Source organism: Gadus morhua, chromosome 16 (assembly GCF_902167405.1).
Source record: "Gadus morhua chromosome 16, gadMor3.0, whole genome shotgun sequence".
Classification (NCBI taxonomy): Eukaryota; Metazoa; Chordata; class Actinopteri; order Gadiformes; family Gadidae; genus Gadus; species Gadus morhua.
The window spans coordinates 2854519-2867018 of record NC_044063.1 but is presented as its reverse complement, the minus strand read 5'-3'; the positions used below and the strand labels follow the sequence as shown (position 1 = coordinate 2867018).

Here is a 12500-nt window from a genome sequence, read left to right as displayed (position 1 = left end):
GATAATATTACAATGTTGTTTTATGTTGGGTTTTTAAGTGGGCGGAGCCTATACAGTGACATGTCAGTCCAATGGCCCAAAATGGATACTTGTATTCAACTGTCAATTAATTCATTATAGCTATGTGAGTATAGTTTTAAACACGCACAAACACACCCACACACACACACACATAACGCATAAGAGCAATCTCATGCATCCATCCTTGGAAAAAAAGCCAACTTCCCCCAGATACATACCACACATAAAGTGTATGAAGCCTGCGTCTGCGTCTTACACCATAGATCCGTGCAGCGGACTGTGAAGGCTGCAGGGACTCTGAGTCCATCGATCATGTGTTTGTTTATCGCTGCCGGCCGGTGTCACGTTTCCTTAATCGAGGGCCACAGAAACATGACGCCCCTTTCAGCGCTCGGCCTCACAATGGCCCCTAATTGGATTTAGCGCACAGAGCATTATCTGCTCCTGGGGGCCGAGAGACCTCCGGTCCGCGGGGACAGGGTGTTCCCGGAAGGCAGCGGGGGGCTTCGTTCTGCGTCGACACAGGGGCCCGGGTCTGAAGGCCCGCTACACGGTGCTGTGTATGAACATCTATCACCTCGTCTTACGCTAGTTACCTCTAATGTGTACGGGGAACGGGTCAACCTAGTGATGGTTAGCGCTTGGCGCTCTATCAACAGCCTCACCGTACCGACAGAGATGTTGTTTCTCTTTCTTCTAACACATGTACTGATTGGTTGGTCGTTTTGGATAAAGGGTCTGCCGAACGCCCTCAACGTGAACGTGAATGTAGCTGAACTTCAGTCTCAGGTTAGGATATCTGTGACCTGTGACGTCACAGGCCCAAGGTGCTAAAGGATGTGTTATTGAAGATGAGCCACGTCTTGGAAAGAGGAGGATGAGCATCTCTACGGATATCACTGTTGGAGCCGCTATCGGCCATTCCAGCTCTAAAGGCTCACCATAGTATAACTATTAGTGTATTATAACTATTACTGTATCATAACTATAACTAATATGTTCTTATGTGCTAGAAAACTGTCTTCAGGGGAATTGCTGTACTTCCATGAATCCGTGACAAGACAATGTCAGAATTATTAGACAACAATCAAGGAATCCAAGGCCAGTATCGGCCCCCTCCTCCTTCCTGTATCGGGCTCGGCTCGGGGGTTCAGCAGCAGACGGAGGGGGGGCTGGACTCGTCTCTACGGGTGGAAGTGAACCCTCTTCAAGGTCAGTGTTTGTGATCATCTCCAATTTCTACTTCTGACGTCCAAAACGGAACCAAGTACGATAAACAAAACGAAGAAAGAACAACATCCTCTATACAGCAGGACTCGGTTACTGGATCGATACTGGAGGGCTGGGCTCACCGGATCTCCCCCCCCCCCCCCCCCTGCTGTCCCGCTCCGCAGTCCTGCACCGCGCGAGGAGCTGGAGCACGTGATTGGCGCACAGCTGGAAGAGAGGAGACGACCTGGAGGAACACCTGAGCGGACTTTTCTTTTGCCGAGACGATCGCTTTACCCCCCACGCGCACCCCTCACGGCCCGACGAAACCACGCGCCGCTCGTCCCCCGCAACCGCCACCGACCCGCGCGCTCCGAGGAGACCGGGATGGCGTTGGGGAGGCTTGGTCCCGCCACCGGCACCTTCCTGTCGTTGTGTCTCGTCTCCGTGTGCCAAGCCCTCCGGAGCTGCGCAGAGGTCCACTGCGGTGACGGACAGCAGTGCTGCCCGCCCGGCACCGGGAACGCGAGCGCCACTACGGTGCGCTGCTGCAAGCTCCCCATCCACATCTTCTTCGACAACGTGGGCTGGGTGACGCGCAAGCTGTCCGGTATCCTGATCCTGCTGCTGCTGTTCGCCATGGGCTACTTCATCCAGCGGATCATCTGCCCCCCGCGGCCCCGAAGACCCCCGCACCACGGGGAGCGGCCCGAGGAGCCCGCCCTGTTCCACGGCCCCGCGGGGGGGTCCGCGTCGCAGGACTCACTGCTGGACCGCTATCCCGGAGTACAGTCTCGGGGGCTTCGCCTCGCCCAGCCTGCCGTCCTACGACGAGGTGAAGTACCTGCCCACCTACGAGGAGACCATGCTGGAGATGCGCCGGGACCGCTCCGACGACAACCTGCTGAGCGATGCCGAGCCGAGCGCCTCCGAGGCGGGGAGGACTAGCGCCGCGGCGGGGGACAGCAGGACCCGGGAGCCGAGGCAGGATGAGCTGGAGCCGGTCTCCGGCCACGGACACTGTTTGCGTGCGTCGCGGAACTCCGTTTGAAGGAGGATACAGACGGTGATGGAGGATACCGACAGTGATGGAGGATACAGACAGTGATGGAGGATACCGACAGTGATGGAGGATACAGACAGTGATGGATGATAAAGACAGTGGTGGATGTTACAGACCGTCACAGCCACCATGCACAATGGAACCGGCTAAGCCGATTCTAAAGGCAGGGATTCTCCGCAGACTCACTATCAAGTGCAATTATAATGATAATCACCGGGCTAAAGAGGGACGGGAAATTATGCGCATTTTATACGATTAAAAAGGGCGGCTCGTATTTTGTATGCAAATCGTCCCAGGCGGGTTGAACGGGAGAGATAATAAAGGAGAAGGCTGCTCCGACGGGCCTCTTTGTGTCTCCGGCGGCTCACGCGGTCGTGTTACAATCGCATTATCTGTTACTCTCTGCGCCCGCATGGTGAATGAGAAGGGGGTCACTCCTCCTGGAGACGGGGTTACCCCCTCTGGGGTCACTTCTCCTGGAGATGGGGGTCAAACCTCCGTTGTTCTGGGGTTGTCTGTCTGTCTGACTGGCTGTCTGTCTGAATGGCTGTCCGGTCTGTCTGTCTGTCTGACTGGCTGTCGGTCCGTCTGTCTGAAACGGTTGTCCGGTCTGTCTGTCTGACTGGCTGTCTGTCTGTCTGTCTGTCTGTGTCTTCGGCTCCTCAGATTGATGAGGATTAGAACGCTAGAGCCGTTTACTTGAAGTTACTACACGTTGTTTAGAGGTGAGATGGCCGCACTACAGCCTTATTCATATCCAGTAGGCCTACGTACTGACGATGATTATTAGACAATCACGGGACCACACTGTGTACGAGCTCAGACCGGGTCTGGGGTTGAGTCAGGCCTGGATCCGGGACTCTGAGTATCAAACCCCAGGAGGGACCATAGCCTCTGCCCTGAGGTCCAACCCAAGAAGTCCTGCATGACGCAGAGAGCGGGGATGAACCTCGATCTGTAGAGTGAGCCTTTGGGCCTGTAGCCCGACGGACCACGGCATCGGATCCATCAGAAGAGAGCCAGACCCCTAGGAGTAGGGGGGGTTATATGTAGCTGGCTTGGCCTGGGTGGGTCAATACTGGTGGAGTGTGTGTCTGTGTTTACGTGTGCTTATGACTTTGTGTATTACTTACTGTGTGTGTGGGGGGGTGTGTGTGTGTGTGTGTGCCACTCAGCCATGCAGGAGACAGCAGGCTCAACATAAACCCTGTTCCTTCTGTTCACGAGCTGCTTCAGTTTGCATGGATTGGAAATGGATTCCATTTAAAAAAAAAGCAATGCCTCTTCATATCGCAACCTGGAACGCGGCCCTTGATTGTACCCGTGTGTGTTCACTGTACCCGTGTTGGCCTGACCCCGCAGTACCGTGCGTGACGTGAAGAAAGCCTCTCTCTGAACTCTCTCCTCGGCAGAGTTAACTTGACTTGGTGTTTATTGGCTGGAACTCACCGATCGCCACTTGAATCGTTGCTATTCCGGTCCGCTCTGAAGACTTGTATACGAGCAGGGCTATATTAATCCAAGCGATACACTCCCGCCCACGCGCGCTCAGCATAACCAAGTTATGAGCCGTGCTTCAGAGGGGATACATCGCCCATTAGGCGGGTGGACGGGGCCTCATTATGGTGTTGTGTTACCAGACGGTAAGAAGCAGCTCGCTCACTACGTTTAGGGTTCAGACCCCGGGAAGCCTTGTCCATGAATGTGTCTTTGAATAAAAGAAGGAGTTTGAACCGGCTCCATACATTATTATATGTCATTTATTATTATATATATATATATATATAATATGATATATTTATATATTTTGCAAAAAATGAATAAAGGAGCTGTGAAATACCTACAATCAGCGCATGTCTTGGATGCTAGAATGTTGCCTTATTGAATTTTGCTGAGTCGACAGCGAGCGCCCTGATGGCTCGAGGTATACCAGAGGAGGGGGGGGGGGGGGGGGGGCTGGTGGTATGGACACTTCAGCCCACACCTGAGCCCCACTGAAGCACAGCAGAACAGAGGCTCCAGAAGGCCTCCGTATCCCCCACCGCGTGGATGTAGTGAGGGAGGGGGGGGGGGGGGGAAGAGAGAGAGAGAGAGAGAGAGAGAGAGAGAGAGAGAGAGAGAGAGAGAGAGAGAGAGAGAGAGAGAGAGAGAGGGCAGAGAGAGAGAGAGAGAGAGAGAGAGAGAGAGAGAGAGAGAGAGAGAGAGAGAGAGAGAGAGAGAGAGAGAGAGAGAGAGAGAGAGGAGACAGAGACAGAGACAGAGAGAGAGAGAGAGAGACAGAGACAGAGACAGAGACAGAGAGAGAGAGAGAGAGAGAGACAGAGACAGAGACAGAGACAGAGAGAGACAGAGAGAGAGAGATAGAGAGACAGAGACAGAGACAGAGAGAGAGAGAGACAGAGGGGCAGAGGGGCAGAGAGAGAGAGAGAGAGAGAGACAGACAGAGAGGCAGAGAGATAGAGAGAGAGAGAGAGAGACAGACAGAGAGAGACAGAGAGAGAGAGAGAGGCAGAGAGAGAGAGAGAGAGAGAGAGAGAGAGAGAGAGAGAGAGAGGCAGAGAGAGAGAGAGGCAGAGAGAGAGGCAGAGAGAGAGGCAGAGAGAGAGAGAGAGAGAGAGAGAGAGAGAGAGAGAGAGAGAGAGAGAGAGAGAGAGAGAGAGGCAGCATAAACAGTCATCGAGTTTCCTCCCCATATATCTTTAACGAGATGGTAGGAAGATGAAGGCACTCAGAGTACTTATTGGAGATAGTTGAAATGCCCTTCAACACGTGTCCAGAGTTACATCACAGAGAATCACAAACACACACACACACACACACACAAACATCTTCATCGACAAATGCAAAGATAAACTTCTCTCTGAGAATAGACCCAGTAATGTGTAGAGTGTCTGTGGGCAGCGAGTTGGAACACGATGGATGGGCTCGCAGCATTACAATAAGTGCCAATAAAGCAGCAGCCTTCCTCTTACCGGACCCGGACAGCCGAGGAGCTAAGGTCAGATCAATAAGCTCTACCCTCATGAATTCTACATTATGGTCCGGGAGCATTTTGGAGAGAGACCCACAAAGTCTCATTCCTTAAGGGCATGAAATAGCAAAACTTACAATAACGTTCCTTAATGTAGAACGTATATATTGTCGATTCACAGATGTCTTAGCTTTACACACACACACACACACACACACACACACACACACACACACACACACACACACACACACACACACACATAGACACACGCACACCTAGACGCATACACACTCGTACGCAACACACACGTGCGGTGTGAAATGTGTTAAATACTTTTTTTTATTGAAATCTATTTCACACGTCTCAATGTAAAAAAAAAGAAGAAGATATATACATGTGTAAACAAACGGTACACGTTCAACCCGCTATGTACACAAGTTAGTCCAACGCCGTCGGACTAACGTGAACATGAGGCTCTGCAGCCCCTAAGGAAACGCTGCCCTCTACTGTCGGGTCAAAACCTCAATCCGTGCTAGCAGATGCACTTGACGACTATTGTCGTGGAAGTGCACTACGTTTATTAACTCACCACAAACAGTCTTACTGACCAGCAAACAGCATTCTGTGAGGACTCAGAGCTCAGAGGAGTCAGAGCTAAGAGGACTCAGAGCTCAGAGGAGTCAGAGCTAAGAGGACTCAGAGCTCAGAGGAGTCAGAGCTAAGAGGAGTCTGAGCCAAGAGGACTCAGAGCTAAGAGGACTCAGAGCTAAGAGGACTCAGAGCCAAGAGGACTCAGAGCCAAGAGGACTCAGAGTTAAGAGGACTCAGAGCTAAGAGGACTCAGAGCTAAGAGGACTCAGAGCTAAGAGGACTCAGAGTTAAGAGGACTCAGAGCTAAGAGGACTCAGAGCCAAGAGGACTCAGAGCCAAGAGGACTCAGAGCCAAGAGGACTCAGAGCCAAGAGGACTCAGAGCTAAGAGGACTCAGAGCTAAGAGGAGTTAGAGCTAAGAGGAGTCAGAGCTCAGAGGACTCAGAGCCAAGAGGACTCAGAGCCAAGAGGACTCAGAGCTAAGAGGACTCAGAGCTAAGAGGAGTCAGAGCTAAGAGGAGTCAGAGCTCAGAGGACTCAAAGCCAAGAGGACTCAGAGCTAAGAGGACTCAGAGCTAAGAGGAGTCAGAGCTAAGAGGAGTCAGAGCTCAGAGGACTCAGAGCTAAGAGGACTCAGCGACGTGGGGCCACACTGCTCCTGACGGAGACGTTGGCCGCCCTCTCTCTCTCCTTCGTCAGCTCCATCTCCAGCTTCGCCTGGATCTTCTCCCAGTCCACCTCCACCTGAGACACACACACACACACACACACACACACACACACACACACACACACACACACACACACACACACACACACACACACACACACACACACACACACACACACACAAAGAGAGAAAATAACTGCATCATAACCTGACATCACTCCTCTTCTTTATGCCAAGTATAACACACACACACACACACACACACACACACACACACACACACACACACACACACACACACACACACACACACACACACACACACACACACACACACACGTACCCCCTCAGCGTACTGCAGGAACCTCTTGCTGCTCTCCTTGCGGCCGACCCGCTGTAGGTAGCGCCCCCTGTAGGCCAGCACCGTGTCCACGTGGGTCTTGTGTTTCACCGCCAGCTCCAGAGCCCTGGAGGACACACACCCAGCCCCCCCCCCGTCACCACACGCAGAGCACACGCACACTCACTCACACACACACACACACACACCCAGCTCCCCCCGTCACCACACGCACACTCATATGCATACACACAAAACACACACTTGTACGCATTGTATGCACAAGATACACACGCTTATATGCATACACACACACGTAAGCTTGCACATACACTCAATTGCATACACACACACACACACACACACACACACACACACATTCATATATGCACACACCGAAACACACACACACTCATATATGCACACACCGAAACACACACACACACACACACACACACACTCATATATGCACACACCGAAACACACACACACACACAAACACTCATATATGCACACACCGAAACACACACACACACACACACACACACACACACACACACACACACACACACACACAGACACTCATATATGCACACACTGAAACACACACACCTAAAAACACACACACACAGTCACACAGTCACACACACACACACACACACACACACACACACACACACACACACACACACACACACACACACACACACACACACCTGTCCCAGTGGAAGAGGTCTATGTGGACCTGGATGGCCCGGTACACCAGGCCGGCCTGCAGCAGCGCGGCCTCGGCCTCGGGGGCGTGGCCGCTGAACAGCAGCAGGTGGGCCAGCGTGGACTCCCTGGACGGCTGCTCCTGGATGAAGCGGATGTACTGCACCCGGGCCACCTGCACAGACCCAGGGCTGAGGCACGGGGCGCTGGGGACCTGGGCACCGCCCCCCCCCCGCCGGGGGTTGGGTAGCACTACGTCTGCGGGGCTTCTCTTACTGCACCGTGTGGGAGTGATGCTGAACTCATAACCAGCGCCCTGCTCAGGGGGGGGGGGACCTTTGTGGATTAGTTTCAATTAACAGTGGGTCACAAACACTGAGGGTTGCCGTGGTGACGATGACAGGGCCCCAAAAACCAGGGAGACAGAGAGACAGGTAGACGGGGAGACAGGTAGACAGGGAGACAGGGAGACAGGTAGACAGGTAGACAGATGGACCGGAAGACTGGAACACAGGTAGACAGGGAGACAGGGAGACAGGTAGACAGGGAGACAGGGAGACAGGTAGACAGGGAGACAGGTAGACGGGTACACGGGTAGACAGGGAGACAGGGAGACGGGTACACGGGTAGACAGCTAGACAGGTGGACAGGTGGACTGATAGTCAGGTAGACAGGAAGACTGGTAGACAGGTACAACAGTAGACAGGTAGATTAAGGACAGGTAGACGGGTAGTCAGATCGACAGGTAGACTGGTAGACAGGGAGACAGGGAGACAGGGAGACAGGTAGACAGGTGGACTGATAGTCAGGTAGACTGATAGTCAGGTAGACAGGTACAACAGTAGACAGGTAGATTAAGAGACAGGTAGACAGGTGGCCTCACCTCTCCGATGGCGGTGTAGGCCGCCTCCGCTGTGGCCAGCTCCCGATTGGCCATCGCCATGCCAGCCAGACACGCCCACAGGGCGGGGTCCTGGTGGGAGAGGAGGACCAATCAGTGAGGTGATGACTCACCGCGCTGGTCAGTGAGGTGGAGCGGCCTGGTGCCTGTTCACACACGCACACGCTAGAAGAGAGAACCCCCCCGCTAGGCACGCACACGCAGGGGGCACGACCAGCGCTGTAGTGGGTACAACCCCCCCAGGCCACGCCCCACTGACATCTACAGCTGTGCTTCTGGGAAGAGCCCCCCCCCCAACCAGAAGAAGAGGAGGGGGGGGGGGGGCTGGTGGCTCTTAACCCCCCCCCCCCCCCCAACACAGAGAGGAGGGGGGGGGGGCTGGTGCTCTTAACCCCCCCCCCCCACCAAAGAAGAAAGGAGGGGGGGGGGGGGCTGGTGGCTCTTAACCCCCCCCCAACCAGAAGAAGAGGAGGGGGGGGGGGGGCCGGTGGCTCTTAATCCCCCCCCTCAACCAGAAGAAGAGGAGGGGGCGGGGGGGGGCTGTTTGCTCTTAACACCCCCCCCCCCCAACCAGAAGAAGAAGAGGGGGGGGGGGGGGGGGGGGGCTGGGGGGAGTCTCTTAAACCCCCCCCATCTCACCGCAAGGTCTCCCTCCAACCAGCCCTGTGGTTAACTCATTTTCATCATCCCTGTGTGTGTGTGTGAGTGTGTGTGTGTGTGTGTGTGTGTGTACGTGTGTGTGTATGTGTGTGTGTGTGTACATTTTGTATGTGTATTTAGTATTTATACGTGTGCGTGCATGTGTACATTTGTGTGTGTTCAGTATTCGTGTCTGTGTCTGTGTCTGTGTGTGTGTGTGTGTGTGTGTGTGTGTGTGTGTGTGTGTGTGTGTGTATATCTGAGTATTTATGAGTTTATCCTAGCGGGTGAAATACGGTAAATAGTGTCACCGGTCTAATTGAGGCCTAATTAAAGTCTGCTGGTCTGGTCCCGTAAACTGCACACAGACACACACACACACACACACACACACACACACACACACACACACACACACACACACACACACACACACACACACACACACACACACACACACACACACAAACGCTGGACTTCGTCATAGTTCTGGGCTGACAAATACTTATCACCTTCTAGAGGTCAGTTATATGAATAATGACGGCAATTAGACTAAATTAAACAAAATGAAATTTATATATTATGTGCATGTGTCATATTCCAGCATGTTGTGACCCCCATGACACAACCCCCCCCCCACACACACACACACACACACACACACACACACACACACACACACACACACACACACACACACACACACACACACACACACACACACACACACACACACACACACACACTCAGAGCAGCTTTATGATTGAGCAGATCCTGTGTGGGAGGCAACAAGGTCGACGCCGGAAACCAGAAACTGCGAGGGGCGGGGCTACCAGAGTTCCCGTTGTCCGGTAATTACCGGTCTTTGACCGGAAAAAAAATGAGGAGGACCGAAAATTCTAAATGTCTCCGGTCAGAATGACCGATTGGAAATAAGGCCCCGTCCACACGGAGCCGAGACGGGCGAAAACGACCCGGTTTCGTTTTATGCGGAACATTCAAGGCGCTGGTTCTCCACAGAAAAAAGTGGAGCGCATCAACCCTGCGCGCATACAGCATGCGCGCTGTATACAAACATTCAGTCACGAGGAGATTCAACCTTTTAGATTGAGCACAAATATTTTTGAATGTTCATTTGAATTGTGTTTAAATATGCTGCAGTGGTAATTTGTTTAGCCAATTCATGTAAAACAGTGAGGGTTTTGATTGTAGCGTAGCCTGTGTGATAAAATAAATAAGTTGTTACATTTCGTGCACTTGCTCAAATTGATCGCTATAGACGATCGTACCGTAGGTTTATGAACTAAACGGCGGCAAGCTAGGGAAAGTCGGCGGCAAGCTTTGCGGAGTACCGGTATTTAACAACCATGGCGAATCAAAATATGATCACACACTTCTTCTTATTTATATAGCCTGCCTATCAATTTTTTTAAGTGCAATAAACACGGATAATATCCGACCGATTTTTTTTCCAATTTGACCGGTAAAATCAAACCTTCCCGGTCACATGACCGGTACCAATTTCTTCTAGCGGAAACACTGGGGGCTACATCTTGTTTCCTGTTTGCGACGGAGACACGACCTCCAACACGGTGTTGATTAGAAAACTCTACAGACACGTCTGCAGTTTACTACCGCAGGACCAGTTTGTGTCGCACAGTGTATAAGAGTTCTGTGTCCACCAACCACGCGCCTCCAGCAACGTGATTGGTCGGAACACGGAGGGGGAAGGCGAGCAGGCCCCGATGCCCGCCCCCCCCCCCAGGCCCACCCCCCCCCCCCACCAAGTGAGGCCCCAGGGCCCCCCCCCACCACCAGATGAGGCCCCAGGGCCCCCCCACCACCAGGTGAGGCCCCAGGGCCCCCCCCCACCACCAGGTGAGGCCCCAGGGCCCCCCCCCACCACCAGGTGAGGCCCCAGGGCCGGCCCCCCCCCCCCACCAGGTGAGGCCCCAGGGCCCCCCCCACCACCAGGTGAGGCCCCAGACTGGGAATTGAGAATGAGAATGACAGTAGGTTTGTATGTGTGCATAGGAGTGTGTTTGTGTGTACGTGTGTATGTCTGTGTGTGTACGGATGAGTGAGTGTGTGTGTGTTCGTGTGTCTGTGTGAGCGTTTGTACAAATTAGCATGTATTTGTGTGTGTGTAGGGTTTGTGTGTGTGCAAACAAATTGCCCCTAGTGGGATTAAGAAAGTTGTATTTATTTTATTATGTGTGTGTGTATATAAGTGTGTGTGTGTGTGTGTGTGTGTGTGTGTGTGTGTGTGTGTGCGTGTGTGCGTGTGTGCGTGCGTGCGTGCGTGCGTGCGTGTGTACGAGTGCGCTCTAGCGTGCGCAGTGTTGCTACCTTGGCGAAGCGGCAGAGGCGCAGTGCGTCCTCCCAGCCTGCGGAGGCGCTGTAGCTGTGGAGCAGGGCGGGGTAGGGGGACACGCTGCTGTACACCAGGGAGCCGTCGCCCTGCCGCACCGTCACCTTAGAGCCCACGTAGCTCAGGATGTGCGGCGCGCGGCCGAACTCGCTGCGGGAAGCAGAGGGGGGGGGGGGGGGGGGGGGGGGGGGGGGGGGGGGAACAACGTGGTGAGGGTACTTCCTGTCCATCGACCTGCCCCCTAGCCTGGGCAGCCCCGCCCCTTCTGCCGGCGGTTTTTGCTTTTAATGCCCAGCAGGAGAGCGCTTTTCTCGCCTGCTCCTTCACTTAAGAGGAAGGAGGACAGCACGGGGATGTCAGTTTCTCGTCCGGTCTTTATATCTACCCCCTCCTCCGCCGCAAACAAGATGTATTTGGATGAGAGTGCGCAGACAAGACTGTTGGGAGAGAGTGGTGTTGTATGTAAGAGATGATGTATAAACTCCGGTCATATCTGGAAAAATAAACCTTATTTTCGATAATGACCGGCGTTCTACGCATTATCCCCCTTTTTACTAGGCGGGAGGAGTGACCAGGAGGAGTGAGGAGGAGTGGGCAGGAGGAGTGAGGAGGAGTGAGGAGGAGGAGTGAGGAGGAGTGAGCAGGAGGAGTGACCAGGAGGAGTGAGCAGGAGGAGTGAGCAGGAGGAGTGAGGAGGAGTGAGGGGGAGTGAGGAGGAGTGAGGAGGAGTGAGCAGGAGGAGTGAGGAGGAGTGAGCAGGAGGAGTGAGGAGGAGTGAGGAGGAGGAGTGAGGAGGAGTGAGCAGGAGGAGTGAGGAGGAGTGAGGAGGAGTGAGGAGGAGTGAGCAGGAGTGACCAGGAGGAGTGAGGAGGAGTGGGCAGGAGGAGTGAGGAGGAGTGAGCAGGAGGAGTGAGGAGGAGTGAGGAGGAGTGACCAGGAGGAGTGAGGAGGAGTGAGGAGGAGTGAGGAGGAGTGAGGAGGAGTGAGCAGGAGGAGTGAGGAGGATT

At 53.7% G+C, this 12500-nt stretch overlaps 4 protein-coding genes across 4 annotated transcripts in view; 1 reads left to right on the top strand and 3 right to left on the bottom strand.

Annotated features, from left to right (window-relative positions):
* The window catches only part of LOC115560668 (vitellogenin-2), a 434163-nt gene that overhangs the window by 120567 nt on the left and 301096 nt on the right, over positions 1-12500 (top strand).
* LOC115560655 (uncharacterized) overlaps positions 1-12500 on the bottom strand; it is a 553265-nt gene that overhangs the window by 389840 nt on the left and 150925 nt on the right. The window lies entirely within an intron of this gene.
* LOC115560686 (caspase-1-like) overlaps positions 1-12500 on the bottom strand; it is a 158848-nt gene that overhangs the window by 42247 nt on the left and 104101 nt on the right. The window lies entirely within an intron of this gene.
* LOC115560712 (intraflagellar transport protein 80 homolog) lies at positions 5589-11643 on the bottom strand (the record flags this gene model as incomplete). Of its 2 annotated transcripts, none has more annotated exon segments than XM_030380232.1 (5): positions 5589-6602; positions 6872-6995; positions 7585-7796; positions 8466-8555; positions 11472-11643. In XM_030380232.1, coding segments are annotated over 5 exon segments (709 nt in total), but the record flags the coding sequence as incomplete, so codon positions are not given.